Raw genomic sequence first — 24,844 nt, 5'->3', positions numbered from 1 at the left:
CCTTGGTTAAGAAGAATGCAGGAATCACTACCAGGACTTTGAAACATCATCATTTTAATCATGCCCCATTCTTCCAATAGGCTCCAAGAACATGTTGCAGATAAGGACAAACTGCCAATTTTAATTTTCCCAGAGGGTAAGGAGCAAATTCTTCTTTGGGTTTCGCAAGTTATTAGCATGCTGTGGTTGTTGTGAGCCTTGTTCTATCAGCTTTGCTTCTAATTTGCTACATTTACTACTATCCAGCTAAGAATGCGTATTATGAATTTTCGTAATGTTATTTTCTACCTTTAGTATTGCATTACGGTACGGCTATTTCTTAATCTGGGTGTACACGGGCATCAGTGTATCTTTCTAAAGTGCTCTGTGTTAGGACGTCAAGGGTATTTTAAAGCATATTGTACAGTGCATATTGCTTGGTAGAAGATGCTCTTTGGTGTCCAATATTAGCTTATTCCTTATTGCTTGTAGAGGTTGGGTACGTGTGGTGAGGCCTTTTTATTATGTGCTGATTGTGTGTGGTATCACAGTTAACTGAGGTTATAGTCATATCTCAGTTTGGATGAACGGGAAGGCAGGATTGGCAGATGCAGTGCTAGTTGGTGGTGGGAGAAGCAGTGAAAAGAAGACAGTGTGACAGAGGGAACAGGGAATAAGGGTGTGCTTGTCTAAAGTTGGACCTTGTTTTGATATGCACATTGCCTAGGTGCTCTATTGTATGTGGGCGCAGAGGTCTTGGGTTTCAAGCAGTGATGCTTCTAGAGATGCTGAAGGCTATGCTTGGTACAGTGGTTGTCTGGACCTCAATCTAGGTTGTCTACCTGAACCTTTGTGCCCTTTTCCTGATGAGAGCTAAGGCTTGTGTTTGAACACAAAAACAATAATGAAAGCAGGGTGCTCACCCATGCCCATTGCATTTTAAGATTTCAGCGTCTTGTACTGCTATTTGATAGTGAGTGAGTTAATGAGTGCAGCGGCTCTGTGCAGAAAAGTGCAGCAGTGGTCCCTGATGACGGCATACTACAGCAATATTTTAAATAGTGAGCATGTGAGTGATTGTATGAATGAGTGCCGTGGGTCTGTAGTATTTATAGTAGAGAGAGGAAAAGGAGGGACATGTGCCTATAGGAGGGCACAGAGTAGCATTTAAAGTTGAAAACTACCACCTCTGCAGTGTTTTCTAATTCGCCAATTGTAAAAACTGTGTGTTCGAGGCATATGAGCTGCAGATTGCACACTGTGCATAGATCGCCACCTAGTGTTGGGCCCAGATGTTTGCAGTTTGTTTTTGTCCTGAAAAGTTGTTTGGAAGTCACGAGATAGGTGACTCCTCCTTTGGATCAAATTGCGCATGGGCATCGGCTCCATCCCCAGATTGTTTTTTTCCGCCACAGGTCTCGGATGTGTTTTCAGCGCTCCAGTTTGGAATCGGTTTCCTTCGGCGCGCAATCCTCACCATTTCGACGGTATTGTTTCCATCGCGTCCACTATCTGCGCGATTCTTCTCCACTTTGAAGTCTTCGATTCCGGTCGTCGACGAAGGCCTTCGGGCCTAACTAGGCCTCACTCTCTAGCTCATTGAAAGGACGCCATTCAAGAGGTGTCCTCAATGTGGATCGAAGTTTCCCAACACCGATCTACATGAGGTGTGCAACCTTTGCATCTCACCGGAGCACGAGGCCAGAGACTGTTCCGCTTGTTCCACTTTCCGCTCCAAGAAAATGATTCGGGACCAACGAGTTCAAAAAACAATGGCTAGCTCGTCAGCCTCGATTCCAGACGACATCTTCGAAGAAGGAGTCGACATGCCAGAACACCAGCAAGCCAAAGAAGGTGCCAGCTACTCTGGTGCCGAAGACTCAGACGTCGAATACATCACTCCAGCGCAACGGGTCGTAAGTAAGACCGTCGACTCCGACCCTTCTTCGACACCCTTAAAAAAGGCTTCGGTCACACCCTCACCTTCGGGCCCGGGTGCACACCGAGAGACTGTTTCCCATACCCTGCCTTCGGGCTCGGCAAAGAAGCCCATTAAGCCTCCAGGCGGCTCGGGCTTGAGACAGCCTACTCCCGGCGTCGATCCTATACCGACACCGAAAAAGAAGCCATCTTCCTCGTCCACACCGGCTGATCCCACACCCAAGCAACCGGCACCAAAGACTGGCACCGGCTCATCGACGTCACCGCACTCGGAGCCAAACAAAAACTGCCTAAAGGTCCCAACCCACATTCTTCGGAACCGAAAGAACATGTTCCAGTTAGACATTCCAAAACCTCACGACTCCAAGCCAAAAGAAGCTAAACCTGCTGCCGAGTAGGTGCCGAAAAAGCCTTTGCAACCAAAACCTTCAACACCGAGAGATCTATCTCCCTCAGATGAGCTTTTTACACCAGATCCCACTTAAAGACTCTTGTAAGGGATCCTAAGACGACTCTTGTAAGGGATCCTAAGACTGGCCAACTAACTCTTATCTCTAAGAAGAGACCAAAGCCTGCAACTCCTCCTCCTCATCCCAAGAAGAAGAGAGACATTGCAACTTCTCCATTAAGAGTCCCTTCTCCACCTCCTCCCTAGAATATACCTCCACCTAAAACTCCTACACCACACCATTCACCTGCACCATCCACTGAGCCAGATGATATAGCAGATACAGACTCTGATCACACGGGAACACATAACCCAGTAGGGGCAGATAGTCCCCCCCAATCACCTAACCCATGGGACGATTATAACACCCCTGATGTTCCTTACGCCCCGCAAGAAGATGTGTATCCCACCAGGCCCTCCCCGCCAGAAGACACTATAGGTTTTAACCTATTGGTCCAGAGAGCGGCACAATACCATAGGGTTTATCTGCACACAGATGCTGTGGAAGAAGATTTTTTATTAGACACTTTTGATAATACACAAAGGTCCACCGCCATTTTACCAATGCTTAAAGGGGTCATTAAGCATGCAACAGAGGTGTTTAAAGATCCTGTTAGGGCTCGAGTTCTCAACCCTTGCATTGAGAAAAAATACAAAGCTGCCCCTGCTCACCCAGTTTACATTAGAGGCACTGCACCACTAGATTCTTTAGTAGAATTCAATGCACGTAAACGTGCTAACTCACAAACATCAGGTGACGCACCACCACCAGATAAGTAATCTAAACTCCTTGACGCCTCTGGTAAGTGCACAGTCTCACAAGCAGCTAACATATGGAGCATCGCCAATACTCAAGCGTTATTGGCGAGAAATGACAGAGCACACTATGATGAACTAAAATCCATCATGCAACATCTGCCAGACAAATACAAAAATAGGGCCAATGAACTCACACAGGAAGGTAAAACATCACCAACACTTCCATTCGTTGTGCCCCAGATGCCGCAGATACAGACTCAAGGGCAATTAACACCAGCGTCCTTCTCCGTAGGCATGCCTGGCTATGTATTTCAGGTTTCAAACCTGAAGTACAAAATTCCATCTTAAATCCGCCATTTGATGAGCAACACCTATTTGGCCCTAATGTAGCTGTGTCTTTAGAGAAAATGAAAAAAGATACTGACACACCCAAATCTATGGGAGCCCTGCAATCACAGGCTCCTAGACTTTCTTTTCGTCGCTCATCATATAGAGGTAACACGAGTGGCTACTCCTCCGATAGCCCTTCCACGTCCTATAAAGCCCCTAACCAATCTACATTCACTAAGGGCTACCAAAGAGGGGGTTATAGGGGCAACAATAACAAAGGCAGAGGCAAAACCAACAACTCCCACTCTGCCTCCACCCCTACCCAATGACTTCCCTCCATTCCCCCCACCATTCCACTCCTGTGGGGGGAAGACTACAACAATTACTTCCTGCCTGGATCAACATCACATCAGACAGGTGGGTGTGACAAATTATGCAATCAGATTACTGTCTAGAATTAACGTCTACCACCCAAACAGCTTCCAATGTCACAAGAGCATCTATCACTGCTAAAGCAAGAAGTAATATCCTTGCTAGAAAAAAGTGCAATAGAACCAGTTCCTCTGCACCAACAAAACAAGGGAGTTTAGTCCCTATACTTTCTTATCCCAAAAAAGGACGGCTCTCTAAGGCCTATTCTAGACCTCAGACCCCTAAACATATACATACAGTCAGACCATTTTCACATGGTCACACTCCAGCAAGTTCTTCCTCTATTGTTACAAGACGACTTCCTGGCTACTCTAGACCTCAAAGACGCATACTTCCACATTCAAATTCACAAAGCTCACAGGAAGTATCTAAGATTTGTGCTAGATGGACAGCACTATCAATTCAAAGTACTCCCATTCGGAGTCCGATTCAGATTCAGAAAAGCTTTATTCGGTTTGCATAATACAACCATAAAAGCGACAATAAACAAGAGATACATGCAATTACATGAGATCATAAAATACAAAATTATTATTTAATTTACTGATGGCTTATTTATCTAAGCGTTCATTACCAGGCAATAAATAGCACTTGAATGGGAAACATTATTAATAAATATTTTAAAAAGTATGAATTACAACTATCACATGTAAATTAAAACAGCAAATATAAAAGACTATTTCATTAAAAAGCATTGTACTAAAACAGTATCCTAGCTAAAAATGTATCAAAATGTTTTACTAAAGTGACATATGCATAAGGAGAACTTAAATTTATAACAGCACAACGCATGATGTGCATATTCATATTCTCGTACAAAGTGACATGTGCAACATCATAACAGCACCAAGAGTATTCACCAAGTGCCTAGCAGTAGTGGCAGCACACTTACGAAGACAGCACATCCACGTCTTCCCATACTTCGATGACTGGCTCATAAAAGCCAGCTCATACAATCAGTGTGTGAAACACACTCATGCCACTATTCAACTACTGCACAGCTTGGGGTTCTCAATAAACCACACCAAGTCCCATCTACAGCCATCCAAGATACGACAGTACCTCGGTGCCACAATAAATACCTCCAAAGCGCTAGCTTATCGCACTCCAGTAAGGATAGCCAGCATGCAAGCTTTTCTCACAAAGTTTCAACCGCAGTGTTCATGCAGCTCATAGGGATGATGGCTTCTTGTATTTTTATAGTGCCCCATGCAAGACTACAAACGCATCCTCTCCAAGAGTGTTTAGTATGTAAATGGAACCAGGCTCAAGGCCAATTAACAGACCTAGTGTTGGTAGACGGTCGAACTCATCGCTCTCTGCAGTGGTGGAACACCAAAAACCTTTCCAAAGGACGACCGTTTCTAGAGCCAGTTCCTCAGATAGTCTTGACAGCGGACACATTGCCCTCCGGCTGGGGAGTCCACCTACTGCAACACACCATGCAAAGCAGGTGGACACTTCAACAAAAACTACTCCATATCAATCACCTGGAGTTACTTGCCATATTCTTAGCACTGAAAGCTTTTCAAAAACATGTATCAAACAAAGCTGTGTTAGTCCGCACAGACAAAATGACAGCCATGTATTACATACAAAATCAGGGCGGAACACACTCCCTGCAACTCTCTCAACTAGCACAGAGCATTTGGCGGTGGGCTATACCTCAAAACTTATTCCTACTAGCCCAGCATGTTCCAGGAGTACAAAATACCATGGCAGATCTGTTAAGTCGTCAAACACAACAGATCCACAAGTGGGAACTTTATCCACAAGTTCTTCAACCGTTCTTTCAGATGTGGGCACAACCTCAGATAGACCTCTTTGCCACCCACGAAAACTCCAAATGCCCATGCTTCGCCGCCAGGTATCCACACCCACTGTCCAAAGGCAATGCGATATGGATGAACTGGTCCGGCAGATTTGCGTACGCTTTTCCACCTCTACCACTCATGCCACTAGTAGTACGCAAACTACAGCAGCATTCTCTAACCCTCATCCTAGTTGTTCCAATGTGGGCCAGAAAGCCGTGGTACACCACAGTACTACAACTGTCTGTAGTGCCACACCAAAAACTATACCTATCTCCACACCTTTTAACACAGAACTGTGGAGAGATCAGGCACCCGGACCCAGCTCAACTCAACCTTGAGATCTGGCTCCTGAATTCCTAGAGTTCGGATATCTTAACCTTCCTCCAGACTGCATGAATGTCGTTAAAGAAGCTAGATGTCCAACCACTAGAGCATGCTATGCAGCCAAGTGGAAACGCTTTGTAATATATTGTCACAACAATATTAATCCTCTAGACGTGTCTATTCAACACATCATAGGATACTTACTACACCTCAAAGATGTAACCTAGCCTACACTTCTATTAGGCTGCATCTCGCTGCTTTAGCAGCATATATTTAAAACTGGCAGCATCTATCTCTGTTCAGAGTGCCAGCCATTAAAGCTTTCAAAATCTGGGTTAGCTAGATGGATTGTCAAATGCATACAAATCTGCTACCACAAAGCTAAGCGTACGCTATCTGTCCCCCCTAACGCCCACTCTACAAGGAAGACAGGGGCTTTAATGGCATTTTTAGGGAACATTCCCCTAGATGACATATGCAGAGCAGCTACATGGTCTACACCGCACACATTCACAAAACACTATTGTGTAGATGTGCCAACAAAACAACAAGCTAATGTGGGCCAGGCTGTTCGCAAAAAACGATTTCCAACTACTGCTACTGATAGGGGTGGTCGCGGCTAAGAGTGGGTACTGCTATATAATCTATGCACAGTGTGCAATCTGCAGCTCATATGCCTCGAATGGAAAATGCTACTTACCAGTATGCATCTGTTCTTGGCATGTAGAGCTGCAGAGTTTCACACGCCCACTGGCCTCCACGGCTACCCTTGTCTGTTCCAGTATTATCTTAATTAGATTCAGCTGACATGGACATCCTACTTTTTCTTGCAAAGCTCCATCATTTCCCTAATGGTGAAAACAAATCTGGGGATGGAGCTGATGTCCATGCGCAATATGGTCCAAAGGAGGAGTCCCCTATCTCGTGACTTCTAAACAACTTTTCAGGACAAAAACAAACTGCAAACATCCGGGCCCAACACTAGGTGGCGATCTATGCACAGTGTGCAACTCTACATGCCAAGAACAGATGAATACTGGTAAGTAGCATTTTCCTTCTTGTGTGTAGCTGTTTGAAGCAAGGATCAAAGCTGGACTTATTTAATACAAATGCGTTCTCCTAAATCAAACTAAACAAGTTACACTTTGTTTTTTTGGACAGGAACCTGCATTAACAACACATCTGTGATGATGTTCAAGAAGGGGAGCTTTGAAATTGGAGGCATCATATATCCAGTGGCTATCAAAGTAATATGGTTAATCAATCAAGACATGTTTCAGAGTTTTGTTTTTCATAAATTATCAGGTTACAAACAGATTTTCATTACATTACAGACACACATTTGCTACATAATTTGTTCATTTGCTGTATAGTATCTATAATAGTTGCACTGTTGACAATGACATACTGCATTTGGAACATTTCTGTATATGATATGACGATATATGCATATATATTCATACATAAATACACAGACTCCCTAAAGGGGTGGGTAATCCTACATATTAAATGTTTGCCACAGGCAAAAGACAGCATTTCATCTTTTTTTACTAGTGCTGGCAAAAAAACGCTTTCACAACAGTGCTGCTCCTAGACCATTATTCTGTAAAAATAACTGGGGTCTACCCTATAACCCTAAGAACCACGGTAGTATAAACATATCAACAAATAGGGTCACTCAGAAGTAGAATACTAAGCGAAGTTTTACTAAATGCAAATAATTAAATGAGTAGGTGTGCACAACAAGGGGAGATGCAGCGTCCAGAATGACTGACTCCGGAGCGCAGGCTCATGGTTAGATCCCCAGGGTCAGCGGCACTTCTGCTCAACACCATGTGACACTGGGCAATAGCTCTCTTAATTTCCCTGATGGCCCCCAGCGCCTTGAGACCCTTAGAGGTGATTTGTTTGCTCTTAACATACACTGGATTTATTTATTTACCAAAAGGTTGACTAAATAAGTTTAGATTTATAAATCACAAGGAATTACAACGGCACAGTGCAAAAAGTGTTAAGACGCATTGAAGTATTAGTGAAATGTAGGTGCAATACAAAAATTAAAACAGCATGAGATCAAAAGTAAGACTCTGTATTTAAAGAATAATATATTTAAAGATCTCTTAATCAACTGAAACTTTTCCATTATGAGAAATAGGTTTTCAACCAACTGGGACAGCCCATATTAGAATTATTTGATCCTCAAAACAGAAAAAAGGGCTGAATGCAATCCCACCAAGTTTGGCATGTAAAAATAACTTTACTCAAGGAAGTGACTTTGGTTAGGTTGATGTAATTGTAAATAAATTCAGTAGTTTCCCAGAATTTAGAGTTTAAATCCTGTTTTGGTTTTGGAAGGAAGAAGTTACATTTTGAAGCTATCTGGACGGTTAACTCACTAATTCTCTTTGTATGTGCAAATCCACTAAGAATTTTGAAATCCAATTAAATGTACACCGTAGTATGAGGGAGCCTTTTCTCCTATTGTGCATTGGGGATCTCGAGATATGGATTCCTAAAACCACTTCCCTGTGACTGGCTGGCGGATGATCAAAAAATTCAGTTGAAGCAACCATTATTTAGTACGGTGCCCCAAGCACTGTAGTTGACAAAGTGAAGAAAAACATGGCTTAAGGAGGCAGTTAGACTCTCAATTGACCTCAGGCCGATGTAGAGGTGTGGCCCAAAGGGACCTCCACTGACTGGCCATAAAGTAAACATTAAAAAAATCTTTTAATTGTCAGATTCGCAAATCCTGACTGGATTCACAAATCCTAGACCCTCCCTGAGGAGGCGTGAAGCCTGTTAGAAATTAGGAAAAAAGTATTAAGTATACTACTGTTGCACTTGGCCAATGGCCACTCTTTGTCCTTTCGGTGCAAGACCTGATTGCAATCGACCGTGTACAGAAGGTTTGGCTTCCCATGGCACAATTGGACCGAGCATCCTGCTCCTGGTATGCATCACCAAAGGCCATACACAGCAGGGGTTTGCCACTTGCTGCAAGTTGGACAAAATTCTTGACTGCCTGACTGGCCAATCCCCGCTGCGCATGTGCGAAAGGGTTCACCTCCTGCAGAGGGTTATACGCTGGGTTTAGTCTAAGGCCAGGTGTTGTGGTCCACCAAGCCAAAGGCCATGTGCAGTGGGGTTGATCAACCGCAGGGGATTGGACACAGTGCGTGACTGCAGGCTAGTCCCTGTGACAAACCCCTATTGTGCACGGCCGAAAGCTGTGTACTGAAACCTCTGGCTTCTTATGATAGGTTGGGTGCAGGGAACTGTTGCATGTGGTATATGATAAAAAAGTAACTGAAAAAACAAAGGTTTAAGTAACATTTTGGTTGTTTGTAAAGCTGTTCTTGTGAGTCTTCTTGATAGCTTGATTTTTTTTAAAGTGAAAAAGATGGTTTTGAAGATACAAAAATGCAACAGGGTTCAAAGCTCAAAGTCAAAATGGATGGAAGGAAGACAAACAGTTTTACATTTCCCCATAAATCTATTGAGAAAAAATTGTAGCACCTCAGGGATGTTGACTTTCCATTTGAAACAGGTAGCGACCCATATGGAACTATTACATCTGATGGCCATTAATATGATAATAGTTTACTCCAACTTAAACAAGCTGTTACATCAGCGGACGGCCATGGTTAATGTGTATTAGGAGAACCCCAGTCAATGTATTTGTGGTCTGCTAATTTCAAATCTAAGTTTCCTACAGGCAGCTATGCAATCCTTGTTTGAGGATCCAAAGATGATTAAAGGTACTTGCCACCTCCCGGGAACCTAAACCCTGATCCTTTATAGGCTACCTCTATGGAAAGTGCTCAGATTTGAGCCCTTCAATCATAAACTTTGAACATAATAATGTAAAGAATGAACTATTGGATTTATTAAAAGGTGCAAGGGATCAAAAAAGATGATGATGGGAAGGGCATTGTATGAACAAAATAATTAGATTAGTATAAAAAAAAACATTAGTGACCCACAGTAGTGGACTTAATTGGACTTGGATGAATTATTCAAGCCTCTAATATAAAATAAGAAAACATAACTGAGGAAAAAAAAAAACCACCACAATTTGCACCCAACTTAGTTTTCAGACTCAGAGCCAAGTATTTTAAATGTTTAATCCAAAACCAAAGAAAGTCAAACCTCTTACTGATAAATGCAAAAATTACCTTGGAATCAAAATCTGAACAGTTTGTTGACGATCACATAGAAAATGGTGAGATCATTATAATTTCACTTGTGATTTACTATTCGGTTAGTAGGGGTGAATCTCTTCCAAGGAGTACTAATATGAACCATTCACCATCCAATTTTGCTGCAGACAATTCCCCTGAAACGGACCACACCCCAAACAGACAGGAGTTGGGGACTTACTTCAGAACTCTGAAAAAGTCATTGGCACTGATTCTGTGGCGAAACACTCTCCCCCTAACCATGTTAAGGATATTCACAGGGTAATTGAGACTATTAACCAAGATCCAAAGAAACTGAAGCCCTTGATAGACATTTAGATGAAACATACATACTGACTTGTATAGTCTTTATCTTTAAAATTAATAAAGTTTCACTCAGGCCTGGATAGAATAGTCCAGCAAAGTCAAAACATACTTAAAGAGATGCAAATTCGGCTGAATTACTCGGTCAGTGGGAGAATGATGACACCTTTCTTATCTTTATTCCTCGCATTAAGTTAAGGAGTAAGCATGACTATCTGAACAGAAATGTACTTTAAAAATAAATGCAAACAATTTCTTTACTTAGCCAAAAAAAAACAAGAGACTTTGGGCCAGATGTATAAACCATTTTTCTGGTCACAAATGGCCCTGATTTGCAGACTGTTATTTCTAATGTGCAAATGCAAAATTCGATTCTGCAACTTATCAAATCGCAATTTGCACTGCGATTCGGTATTTGGAAGGGGCGTGCTTTCCGTGTCCCTTCCAAATACTGAATCAGTATGGTATGTATTACTTTTTTGGGGCCGAATTCCAGTCGTGAAACAGTAATACTATACCACCATTTTGAATGTGGTGGTAACATCATTCACAAATGTGTAGGGCGTCCCCTTGGCAGTCTTTCCTCTGAGAATGCTAAAAAAATATGTTTTAAGAGAAGGCAGGGATCCCACAAACCATTGCCTGCTCTTAAAAACTCCAAAGTTAAATGTTTTTTTCTTTTTACACTCTTCCAGTTTTTCTTTAAGTAAAAAGGCCTGCAATTTAAAAAAAAATATTGCTGTATTTAAAAGCAATCCCAGACATAGTGGTCTGCTGACCTCAGCAGGCCAGCATCCCTGTGATGGTTGTAAGTCAAATGGGTGGCACATTGGGACCATCTTCACTAACATTAATGAGGTAGGTCAATTTGCGACCCACTAGGAATTTCTAATTAGAAGTTGTACGTTTTCTTGAACATGGAACCGTGGTTTCCTAATTGCTATTCAGTAAGAAGTCCTACTTTTTGTACATAAGGCCTATTGTATCTTTAACTTTTTTGGATCCTCATATTAAGAGCTACAGTTACACACTTAATGAAAGTGGATAAACTAAAGTCCTGTAGTCTTCGAGCATTACTATACAGCAGGTACTTGATGCAAATGCCAAGTTTCTCGACTGAGGTATTAAGGTAACAAGAAACAACCTTGGCCTGAAGTTTTATTGATCCTAGGGAATGCTTTTACCCACCCAAAATAACGATTGTTGCTTACAAGTGTTGGTAAATGCCAGTGGCTCATAATGTTTGCTAGATGACAACCTTAATCTCGCTGTCTATTGCATCCCAGTTAAGAAGTGATGTTATCTATGTGGTGAAAGTTCAAAGTTAGGGTAAGGTTGTAAGCAGGCCAGTTGGTGCTAATCTGCAACTGTTTTGGTTTTGACCAGACAGGAAAGGACCTAGCCTATGTGTGAGTAATCAAACTTCAGTCCAGCCTGGCAGAATTAGTTGTCAGTTAAATTTGACCCTGAAATGAGGCAGTATTTATCGTGCCTTATATAGTCTGCTAATTCTGGGATCAGATTTTAACATAACATGTGTGTTAAATAGCAGACATTTACATTATTAGCCTGAAACAATGGGGTACAACATGCAGATGGATTTGTCCTGTTATTTACCGGGCATTTTTGCCACAGTAAATATTGTCGGGCTTTACCTGCTGACATTTACCATGGGGAAAATGTAAGGTGCATTGCTTATCCCAAATTTCATAATTGTGAAATGTATGGTACAGCAGTTATACCATACAACGTAATTGGTCAGGCCAACTGTAATCGGGGCCTGAGTGCTAAAATGATAACACTACGGTCATGGAATGTTCCTTGTCTGAAACAGATTTTACAAATTACTTAGATAATTGATTTGCTTCCTTCACATGATACAATTTGTTGTCAGGAAATTTGGGCTATGAAGAAAATGTACCTGAAAAGCATGAATGGAAAGTTCTAGGCAGGACATTTTGTAAGGTGGGTAGACCTTCTAATGGTCTGCCAATGTACATTAGTTTTAAACCTTCATCATTTCAGTTTATTTTGGATAAACAAATCAATAAAACTACAACAAAACAGTCAATACAATCCCAGCATATTAGTTTTAAAAATGAAACTCTTGTAAAAGCACACACAACCTAAGTCAAAATTCTTCTTTTAGGCAGTTTTTGTTTGCCAAATAATAAATGTAACAAGCTGATAATCCCACATACTTTGTGATGGATCCTTTGATTAGTCGGCAAACAATGTAGTTATCTGCAAGTCTCCGAAACACGGTAAAACTTCTGGACGACGCCAGCTAAATGGATCACCACCCTGTGAATTAAAAATAATGCTTTCTTAATTGTTTTGAAGGCAAGCCATGGTATATCATATTCCTGTAGTCCAGGTAAGTCAAAATTAGCGGTACCACAACTCAAGATTACTATTCTTTGGGGGAGAAAAGTAAAAGAATAATTTTCCCAAGACTGATTTATTCGTTCATACTTTGAAACAACTCCTTACCGGTCTAATTTTGGCACCAGGCAAACTTAAAACTCAGTCTCTCAGTAATGCAAGTACAAAATTATAAGGATGACGAGTTTAAACTTATATTTTGTCCCAAAAAAGAAGTCCAGAAAAATTGTGGACACTGGCAGTTAAGTGAATCATCTATCAACCAGTGCTTGATCGGGACACTCAAGTATTTAAGAAACAGATTGTCCGCTAAAAATGAGTAATGTGATAAGAAATAGGTAGACACTGAATGATCAGTAAGGAAAAGGATTTGAGGAAACTGTGGGAAGTGTTGGTCATTTAGAATGAATAAAATGGCAGTAGCAATATAAATAAGGTCAAGGTTACTGTTTGGATAGACTTTGTAAATCAGCTTTGTCAGACAGACTGGATTGGGCCTAAACACAATCGAACCTACAAAGGAAGGCTATGACAATGAATACAGTACTGGTAATAGATTGGCAATATTGATGAGCGTAAAGAGCTACCAGTACTGTGGACTCAAATCCACAGTACTGGTAAGCATGTACGTAAAAAAAAATACTGTATTTTGTTTGGGCTACTCAGCTCATGCTCCTTTTTAATAACTTTTTGGGCCTAAACATTGCACCTGACTCCTGGCGAGGATCAATTCTCCACCCCTTATGCAGAAAAGGTAACTTAGAGATTGTGACTAATTACTTGTTCATTGAGTTGTTAAGCAGTGATGCTGTACTACTCCCATTGACCTAAATCGATTGTGGAAAGGAGTATGAGATGCTTGATAACATTTTTCCCATCAATATGCAAGCTACTAAAGTTGCTTTAGGCAGGATATTGTTTGCCTGCTGTCTTCTGCACTGGTGGATATGGTTTGCAGGGAGCAGCTGTGTTTGAAACTCAGAACTCGTACATGTTATTCACGCCCTATGTACAAATACATGTGTATGGGTCAGAGTAGGTGATGGGTCAAAGGTGAAAACAAAAATCTGAAAATGATGGTGCGTCCTTCTCCCATTCCTATTCACTTCTATACAGCTGACCTTGGGACAAGCTTAAGGGAGGCTTGCAAGTTTACCTCTGTTTTGACAACATTGTGTTAAATTCCCTGTAGTGTGCTTATTATATAGTTATTATTGATCAGAAAACTGTTTGTTTTCAGTGATCTCTTGTAGTTTTGGAAAAATACAGTTATGAAAACCAAAGGAGAGTTGATGTTTCAAACAAGTATAATGATAAGCGGCAGGAAAACATGTACTTTTCAGTGGATTTATGAGGCTATATAATTAGATAAAGCTTCTTCTTACAATTTCTCCAATTGTGGTTAGAACCAACTGAAAATCACAAAACACACCTAAATACCCTTGAATCCAAGTCATCTGCCTTAGCATTTGCTTATAACAATTTGTAATTAAAATGTATTAGTTCCACAGTACTTCAATTTTTGCAAGCTGTGAATGCATATTTTGGAACAGTATCAATACATGTGCTAATAGCATTTGGGGAGACAATTGGATTGTTGAATGGCTTGGAGTCTCCCTAGAGTTCTGTCATTATTTACCACACTCATGCCCACCGACCAAGTGAGACTCGAGTTCAGAATCACTCATTCTGCACTGCAGCTGAATTCTCGGTCTTAATTATTTTTATAAACTACAAGACTCACCTTATATATTTTTAAATAAATCATATCTTTCAATCTGTTGGGAGACTGCCTAGACATAATTCTGAATCCTTTAATATATTCAGAAGCACGAGAAAGTAATTGTTTATATCATTTTCTCAAAAATGAAATTAAACCGAATCTAGCATCCATATTTCACATCAGTAACTTGAAATATAAAGAAGTAAATGCTTATTAGACACTTTTCTTTCTTCTGCTCCCCAAATTTATCCTAACCAATCTCTTAACTGAAAAAACAGATATATTTTATCATGATGTCACTTTTTTTGTTTGATATTGTGGAGAACTGTTCAGTGCTTTGGGAATACACATATTGTATTTGTTGTAGACTACGTAGTTCAAAAAAGGAAGACATAACACATCTGATATACTGCTGCACTAAAATGGGAGATGCCAGAAAAAGTTCCTGAAATCAATGTCTTTAAAATTGGAAATTTGGACTGTTAAGGCTGCTGATGATGCATGTTACCTGGGTGAGGATCTGTAGCCAGTTGGAAAGTGAAGTACATTTTTCATGAAATAGTCTGTAATATAGTAGAATGACTCATAACCAGACATTCAATTTGTATTTTTTAAGATGGAATAATGTCACGTTGAAGACTTAATTTTATTGTTATTGATATGTTTCTGAAGTTGCTCGATATCACATTTTTTAGAAATATGTATGCTATTGGCCATAATTTATTTCTTTAAAATTGGTAATGGGAGATCGCTCTTAATTCTATGCATTGTATGATTTTATTTACCCACACAATAACATATTTCATTCACTCCATGAAACAATTTTCCAGCTGTCTGAAACAATATCCTAACTCCGCCATGGATCATGTTTAAATCTTTGAAGTAATTCATAGTAGTATTGTTGTAGAAATACAGTGATTTGTTTTTTTAATGGGATGTCCTTGTTTCCAGTATGACCCGCAGTTTGGCGACGCCTTCTGGAACAGCAGTAAATTCAGCATGGGTAAATACCTGTTGCGGATGATGACCAGCTGGGCCATCGTGTGTAATGTGTGGTACATGCCGCCAATGGTCAGACAGGTATTTCCTTTTCCTTTCTGTGTGATATTTATGAAGAGTTCTCAGTAGTTGTCATTCCCAGTACTTCGTGTTTGTTTAAAGCTCAGAGATAGAACAGATGGGAAGTTAGCTCTTTGGGTATATGTGCAGGTTGCACAGGACATTGGTTAGTGTTTAGTGATTTTTTACAAGGTATAATCTAGTAAAGACATATGGATAATTCTGCTCAGCTTACTGAGATATTCCATACATCCTGCTTACACACACACACAGCACAATGAATGTACACTTGTGGACACTGATATTAAAACAAAATGTTTTGGCTTCATTAACATCCCAACATTGTGTTGCTGTTTTAGCTCTTTCTTTGATCAATCTTCTCCTTCCCACTGGTGATCCCACATCCTCACCTTTAGAAATTATTTCTGCTGGCTTGTGCAAAGCTGTGAATACATAATATGTGAATGTGATGCATGGATTCATCCATCTATCTACTACTCTGCTAAAATGGCCATCATAAGCGTATGATTTAAGCACGTGCCAAGATATTTAAAAATGATAGACTGGTTTTGACAAACCTAGACGAGGATTAAAATGTGTTTTATATATATATATATATATCTTGTGAGTGTGTATGTATTGAGAGGGCCGCACTAGGTGAGAGCATGGTCCACAATGCTTTAGTTGAAGCCAAAGCAATTATTTTATGGGTGAGAAGGGAATGCCACAGAAGCAACTAAAGCTTGCTAACATTCCAATATATGTTTAAAAAAACGTTTTAGCAAATGTGTTCTGAGAAAATTGTTCTCCCGCATCCATAGATCACTTGTTAGCAAATTTCACAGTATAACCTGTGAGTATTAGAAAAAAAAATCCCCCCTCAGGTGCTTAGTCTGTATCAAAGTATCTCGCACAGTTTAGTTTCTGTAATCTGCGGCTTGATTTTAAGTTTTGTTCCTGTGCCACCGAGCTGAGAGTGCAGCAGAGGAAATCCCTCTGTCACACTGGTGGAGGAAGGTCTACCACATCCAAATATATATGCCATGGTGAAGGGTTCACCCCTGAAGGGGCTTTCAAAACTCAAAAACACCCACTATGCAAAGTGCCCTTGACTTTAAAGGAAGGATTGTCTAAACGTAACACACATAGGCCAGTTGGCAGCTAACGGAAGGGGTAAGGGACTACAACACCTTCAGGAAAGCAGATAAAGCATCTGGACCATATGTTATATGGAACAAAATACTCCTGACCGTACATGGAAAGGCTATTGCAAGTTACCTCCGAATTCGGTGACCTTATAAAGGCATTTGGCATGTGACCTTGTGCCCCAATATTGTCACACAATTTCTTAGTGACTTCATATCCATATGATGTACATTTGAGGAGTTTGTAGCTTCACACGCTGAACTGTGAATGGCTTCATAGTACATGATAGTAGTTGATTGTCCTTTGTAATTCCAGAAATCAAGTATTTGTGTTCCGTGTTCTATGGAAGCCTTTCTTTTTCCCTAAAAAGCAGACTTATTTCACTAAGAATTCTCCTACAGGTCTTGCTTGTTTTATGTTTAGATGCACAAACATAAAACGTGTGTGAATTATTATGTTCATAGACGTAATCCAGACACAAATATACACACAGGAGTAACATACTGACTCTCCCTTGCTGTCAGACAAAAAAACATATGGGTACATGTAAACGTAGATGAAAGTTTAGTTAGAAGCATGGATAAATGTGTGGGTGTATACAAGGGTGATTAGATGATTTATGGCTGTGGATACCACAGTGGGTCGGTAGAGAGCTGGATGCAGTTGGATAGTAGGATGGCTCAAAGTATGGATGGATGTTTAATTGTCCTTGGCTGAGTGTGAATGATGGATGCATGGGCATATGCCAAAGGATGCAGGGGTGTGGGTAGATGTGTATGCTGGTGGTTCATTGGATGGAAGGATAAAGAGATGGGTACATGGGTGAATAAGTGTAAGTAGAAGAGTGGATGGACTGATGACTGGGTGGATACATGGGTGCAAAGGTGGGGGTGGAAGGGTGCATGAATGTTGTTGCAAAATAAATACATTCTTATTATAAAGATCTGCTAATGAATAACGCATATTTTCTAAACAAGAAATTCAAATGTGCTCTGACACTTGGTTTGACAAATGTAAGCTTACCAGATGACTCTCTCAGCCCTCTCTGGACAAGCGTCATTGCCTAGGGACAGATGCCCAGATTATCAATCCTGCCCTGGAACAGCTAGTTCAACAGATTGTACTGGCATATTTAAAAAAAGGTTAAAAACTACATAAAGGGTAACCGTACACCACGTAATAGGTTTACAAATGATGATGGAAATCAAGTCCGCTAGCACACGCAATCTTGTATAAACACAAATAATTCCCATCATCTCGGCGTTCTTCAGTGTTTCAGTTTATTCTTCTGGCAGAAACACTGGAACACTGAAGAACAATGTATATGTGTTTATCCAAGACTGCGTATGCTAGGAGACCTATTTCAGTCAATTAACCTTTATGTCAGGGATGTGGGGATGACATCCCTTCTCTTGTAGCACCGCACTGATACAACACAACATAATATTTTGTGTACTGCGTCTCGAGCACTGAATCACCCTAATCTCCCCGGGTCACCATACAAATGATGGTTGTGAAGTTCTATTCTTCAGATATCCAGCGATTCATTGTTAATTAACATCCTGCTGCATAAGACCTCCTGAGACCAATGTGTCCAGTCAGCTCCAGAAGTAGCAGTCTGTGTTGTCCTGGCCAGTACATAATCATCAGCCAAGCCTGTAGGGCTGTAGTAGTGCACATGGAAATGTACCCCATGCATGGTTTTTCTACATGCGAGAATTCACAGAGCACCGCATTTCTATTACTTCTCAACTCAAGTGCTGTTTCGTTCTCCTATACAGATCCATAGTGCCCAAGCATTTAGCTCCTCTAGAGTCTCACCTAGTTCAGCAACTGTCTATTCTTTTCTCTAGCCCAATATAAATGAAAGAGGGTCTTGAGACAATGGAGCAGGTTTAGCTGGAATCTGGAATTTATGGGGATTTTTATGACTTGATGATCAAGGCTGAGTCATTTTGCAAGTTCAGAGTCAAACGTTTTAGCTGAAGTTCTAGTTGGCAGGAGGCCCACTGGGGTTTTTAAGTTTGGTTGTCGACACTGTGGGGCATTCCCAGTATTTGTTAGAGGAGAACAGGAGACCTCCTTGAGTGGGTTCAGCTCAAATTTCATATTTGCCATCCAGTGTTTTATTTCTTGAAGGGAGGAGGTTAAAGCTTTTAGACTGTTTGGGTATTCAGGATTAATACATAGCTTGATATCTTCAGCATGTTGGATAAAGGACATTCCCTGCTTTGTTAAACCCTCACCTAGCAGTCCCTCATCAAGTTTAAAAAAAAAAAAAAAAAGGGCAAGGATGGAGCCTTGAGTGACTGATGGGATCTGATCTAATGTATCACTGTTCCATCAATACCCATTCTGTCTCTGTTTTTAGGAGGTTTTTATTGTCAGCTCTGTCAAAGACTGCTGGAAGGTCAAGGAGGACCAGGAGAAAATTGTTTGCGTTGTTGCAACGACAAAGTGTGCCAGCTACAACTTAAGGCTCTGGGTTTTGGTGTTCTGCACCGAATGGAAACCAGATTGAAAGTCTTCTAGGAGATGACTGTACTACTGTACTCTTCTAGTTGTTTTGGCAACGTACCTTTTCAGCTCTTCCCCGTCAGCATTAGGTTTCGTTAGACAAGAATGAACATGGCTCTTTGTAGGGGGGGGGACTTAAGGAGACAAATCGTCATAGGCAGGAGTTTGATTTGTTACCATAGCAGGAGGAGGATGTTGAAGTACTTCTTGCTTGTATATGGATGGATGGTGTCTGATGAAACATTTGAAGGTTTAGTTTTAGTGATGACCTTATTTAATGTATTTAATGTAATTTAGGTGAAAGCACTCACTCCAAGTTACTGCAACTGTGTTCCCAATCGTGTGTGTAAGTTTGGTTATGTCCTTCTCGGTTGCTATGATATTGTTGAAGTGGGAAGCTAAGTTGTTAAATTTAGATACATTGAGTGGAAGTGAGGCAGACTCTGTTGATTGGTGTCATATGTTCTGAAAGCTTCTTCTTGATCAGTTTTGGTGTCTGAAGTTTCAGCTTTTGGAAGGAAAAATGTTCATTAAAAATGGCTTGCTTATAAGCTGTTTTTGACAACTTAGAGTTTAAGGAGTTGTGCGGATATAGGTGTTTCCTTTAACTCCTTTCATATGTTCAGAGGGGTTTTCATATTGTGTGTACCTCACCATTGTACAAACGTGAGGTTTCTTGGATCTTTTCAGTTTTGAGGTGATTATGACTAATTTGTAATGTTAGGGAACTCATCACTATAAGGTTCTAATGGCTTTCAGGGTGCACAACGTAAGCTTGGTTGGGATTTTGAAAAGAATGAAGATCTAGCCCATTAAATCCGGTTAAGGCAGATATTCATATCTTGTGTTTCTTTACAAAAACCATGTACTGCGGATAGCACTTACTGTAGGTGGTTATAGTTCAATGTGTTGTAGGTTTTTAACTAAAGAGGGATGCCTGGATGTATTTGTCTTTCTTAGTGGAAGCTGAAATCTCCCAAGAAAATCTTTTTGCCACTAGGTTGCTGGTGTAGGAATTTCAGCCTCTTTCATTAAATTGTGTCTGTAATTTCCGCATTGAGGCAGTGCAATGAATTTGTGTTTGAGGTTATGGCTTACCATTTAAAGGACTCCATTGTTGATAAGGGCACCCCCACACACACACTGCTGAGTAACTATGCTAATAAATACATTTTGGCAAGCTGATATGCTTTGGTGAGGTTAAGCATATATCCTTGTTGTTGAAGAAAAACAAACAGTGGTATGGACATGCGAAGAACATGTTTTGTTTGGCTTCAGTAGTATCAAAGCCAATGTCTTGGATGTAGATAGTTATTAAAGTTGCATTAAAGACCACAGGCATTCAGTTTAGCAAGACATCTTTGATGCAATTTGTTGGAGATGAGTGTCTGGTTGATAAGCTTTTCTTTCGAACTTATTTGGGCTGTTTAGTCGTTGTGTTGTAGGTGTCAAAGACTGGTGATAGCAGGACCAGGATGTGTTGTTGCTTCTGATGTCAGGGACTGTTTAGGTGTGTGGGGTATGGTACATTTAATATGTGTTGTGGAATCTGGGCACTGTTGGGCTCTGTGTTGGGCTACTCAAGAGCAGGTGTGTTGATTGATTTGCAGCCTCTGTAGTGTGAGGTATGGGCCTCAGAATAGTCCAAGGGAGGAGCGTGCCTGTGTGACAGACTGACAGAGATGGAGGGAAAGCTTTTCAGAATTGGTATAATCTCCTATAGGTGATACAGCTTTGCTTTGATATCCACAGTTCCTTTTATGAAACAGATGACAGATCTGTGATCCGCTCTGGTGAATTACTGAAATGAGGTGCAAGGCTAATATTCAAATCTCTCAAGTGAGTCACACCTTCATGTGATTTTGCTCTTCTGTTGAGAGTCAGTGTGTGTGCTGTAGGGTAGCTGGACTGGACTGAGATGTTTGTTGGCAGAGTGAAGCTGTATTGTGGAGTGGCGGTCGCTGCCAGATTGGGCTTTCATTTTTTTCCTTTATGGTGTTTCGGTCTGTGTCCGTGGAGGAGTACATTTGTTCCAGGTCCTCCCACCCTGATTTATGCTGTTATTACGTTGTCCAGTAATATTTCAGAAGGGTGCGTGTAGCTGATATTTGGGAGATGGAATGGGAAGTTGGAGGAAGTGGAGGAGGGTTAGCCAGAGGTATTGTAGTCAGTAGAGATGGTAGACCTAGTAACAATCTGAACATGCCTAGTCACTGTATAAGTTTTTAGGACCTTCATGATATTAAGTATAAGTATAAGTATAAACCATTTTATAGCGCGCTCCGTTACTGGAGAGTATCCTGGCGCGGGAAAAAGAGAAAAGCAGACAACAGAGCACAGGAAAGAACCTTAGTTTACACTATTAAATAGATGTGTTTTCAGATGTTTTTTGAAGGCAGCTACTGTAGGTGTGGAGCGCAGGTGAAAAGGAAGAGCATTCCAGGCGCGAGCCACAACCACAGAGATCGACTGGCCGCCAAGTCTGGCACGTTTAAAACGGGGAAGGGTCAGTTTAAACAGAGTGGAGGATCTTAGGGTGCGTGCAGGGGCATAACTGATAAATCTTTTTCTCAAATACTGGGGACCCTGATTGTGGGTAGCACGAAACGCCAGTACCAGAGATTTAAACAAGATGCGCTGTGCAACAGGAAGCCAGTGGAGAGTGCGCATCTCAGCGCGCACGCTCTTCCATCTGGGGATGTTAAATAGTAGACGGACAGCCGCGTTCTGGATAATTTGCAGTCGTTTTACTAGATAAGAGGGGATGCCACTGAACAATGCATTTGCATAGTCCAACCTGGCCAGTATGAGTGCCCGAGCAACAGATTCCCTGGCATCTCTTGGGAGCAGGGGAAAGAATTTGCGGAGCATTTTTAAAGTGGCAAAACAGGTACCAGTAAGTTTTTTTATGTGGTGTTCGAATCTAAGGTCCTCTGCGAACCAAATGCCAAGATTTTTTGCAGGTCTCCCCATCTCTTTCGGGCTGGGAATGTCAGGAGGCCAAAGAGTGCTCATAAACGAGGGGGGAAAAGAACCATAAAAAAGCACTTCGGATTTGTCCTCGTTGCACTTCAACTGGGCCTTCGTTAGCCAGCGAAATACAGAGGACAAACATAGATGGACTATAGATGTGTCCAGATTATCATCTGGCCAGGTGAACAGCAGTTGGGTATCATCTGCATACCCTATGATCTTAGCCCCGAACTGTTCCGCTAGATAAACCAGGGGGGTGATGTAGATGTTGAACAGTAAGGGGCTAAGGGTGGATCCCTGCGGGACACCTGTAAGCAGAGGTTTGGGCTCAGAGGCATGGGGAGGCAACCAGACCTGCTGAGTCCTATCAGAAAGGAAGGAGGACAGCCAGTCTAGCACAACCCCTCCAATGCCTATGTCGGCCAGCCGGCCAAGGAGAAGTTCATGGGGGACGGTATCGAACGCGGCAGAGAGGTCCAATAGGATTAGGACCGCTCTGCCGCCTCCGTCTAAACAGTCCCGAATGGACTCGCTCATCTCCAACAGGGCCGTCTCGGTGCTGTATGCGGCCCTAAAGCCCGATTGAGCAGGGTGGAGGGCGTTGGAAGTTTCAATAAAGCTCTCTAATTGTTGGAATGCCACCTTCTCACAGATTTTCGTGAGTGCCGGTAGGAGGGAGATAGGTCGGTAATTCCCTGGGGCCGTCCAGTCCAGTCCTGGTTTCTTCAGAAGCGGCAGAAGCTTGGCCTGTTTCCAAACAAGAGGAACCTCGCCCGTAGCCAGTGAGAGGTTCACTATCTGCGTGATCTCAGAGCAGACCATTTCTGCCACTTCTGAAAGCACCCGGGCTGGACACGGATCGGCTGGAGAACCAGATTTCAAGGACTGAAGTAGAGGGAGAGTAGCGTCCTCTACAATCCGCACAAAGTTCGTAAACTGCTGTCCGGAACTAGGACATAGGGAGGGACAAGGGTCAGCTGCAGAGCAGTCGGCAGGAAGAGCTGCTAAAAGGTCTTGCTGGATCATCGTTATTTTGGTAATAAAAAAGGAGGACAACTCCTCGCACCATTGCATCGAGGGTGGGTGGGAAACAGCCTCAGCGATGGGTGCCACAAAGCTTTTAACAATGGCAAAGATCTCTCTGCCATTGTTATCTGCCCTGGCGATGCGCCCAGCATAGTAGTTCCCCTTAGCAACCTTAATGGCTGCGTAGTAATCTTTTTGGGCAAGCCGTAGAGTGGATTTAGCCTCGGGGCTGTAAGCACATCTCCACGCTCGTTCAAGCTTTTTACACCCCAGTTTCAGTTCCCTCAATTCTGGGGAAAACCAAGGTTGGGATGGGGAGCGTCTGGATCTGGCCAACGTGGTCTGCTTAGTGGCGGCGGAAGCCGCCTGCTGTACCCACTCATTAAATTCGCCGACCGCATCGACCAGAAGCGTCTTAGCTTTTGGGCGAGTTTTAGCCAGAGCCTGTCTAAACGCAGGCAAATTGATTTTTTGGGAGTGACAGATAGATGGCGGGGGTCTAAGCTCCATAGTCTCCCACTTGAATCTGACCAGATCATGGTCAGACCAGGTTGTTTTTTCAACCGCCACAGACTGGATGGGGAAATTGGAGCATACCAGATCAAGCAGGTGGCCACCCGTATGCGTTGGGGCAGTCACCCATTGCTTGAGCTGAGCAAGCTCAAGGATTTCACCAAGCCTGTGGGCTTCAGGGGAGTCGGGAACATCCATGTGAATGTTTAGGTCGCCGACCAATAGAAACTTAGGGAAGCCTAGGGCCCGCGGGACCAAATATTCTTCCAAGGAGTCCAGGAAGTGGGTAGCCGCACCCGGGGGTCTATAAATCAAAGAACCTCCTAAAGTAAAATGGGGAGAAGTTTTGATAGAAAAGTGGAGAACCTCACCCCCTACATCCGCAATCGGAGGCTCAGAAGCAAAGCTCCACTCTTCTTTAAAGACAACTGCTAATCCACCCCCTCTACCCTGAGGACGATCCACCCTAACGATCTTAAACCCTCTGGGGACAGCAAGTTCTACACTAGGTGCTGAGGTGCTGGTCATCCATGTCTCCGTAAGGAACAGTACCTCCCGCTGGCCATCCATCAGTAGTTCAAAGATCTCAGCGGCATGTCTTACCTGTTTTGTGAAACTGTGAATGTTGATATGTGAGGATTGATCATGATCTTTCCATTTTCATGTTGACTGATGCAGCTAGCTCACACTTCTGGTTATGGCAGTAATTTCCCATAAGGAATGTTTGGGTTCTTGGATTCTAAGACAAAGCACAGTGGGTTGGTCCAGGAGTGCATGCCTTTTGTAAAAACGTAGTTGGTTATTCTTAATGGAGTCCGGTCGGAAATAGCTGAATTTGTCACTGTTTAAAGCTTTCACATCAGGCGTCAGGACTCAGTGATTGTGATTTTTGAGGGAAGGTTTAGATAGGCCAGACCTGACTAGGACACCTGAAGTGTTACCTTCATCCGGGAGTCTGATCAGATATAAG

The 24,844-nt window shown here is 42.0% G+C and overlaps 1 protein-coding gene across 1 annotated transcript in view; it reads left to right on the top strand.

The window, feature by feature from the left end:
- GPAT3 (glycerol-3-phosphate acyltransferase 3) overlaps positions 1 to 24,844 on the top strand; it is a 487,853-nt gene that overhangs the window by 379,160 nt on the left and 83,849 nt on the right. The window contains exons 8-10 of the mRNA XM_078676298.1: positions 81 to 136; positions 7,189 to 7,274; positions 15,592 to 15,720. Coding sequence (XP_078532424.1) covers positions 81 to 136; positions 7,189 to 7,274; positions 15,592 to 15,720 — 271 coding nt within the window. The remainder of the gene's footprint in view (positions 1 to 80; positions 137 to 7,188; positions 7,275 to 15,591; positions 15,721 to 24,844) is intronic.

This window comes from Lissotriton helveticus, chromosome 2_1, assembly GCF_964261635.1.
Source record: "Lissotriton helveticus chromosome 2_1, aLisHel1.1, whole genome shotgun sequence".
Taxonomy (NCBI): Eukaryota; Metazoa; Chordata; class Amphibia; order Caudata; family Salamandridae; genus Lissotriton; species Lissotriton helveticus.
The sequence above is the reverse complement of the archived record's forward strand: the minus strand, read 5'-3'. Positions and strand labels throughout refer to the sequence as shown.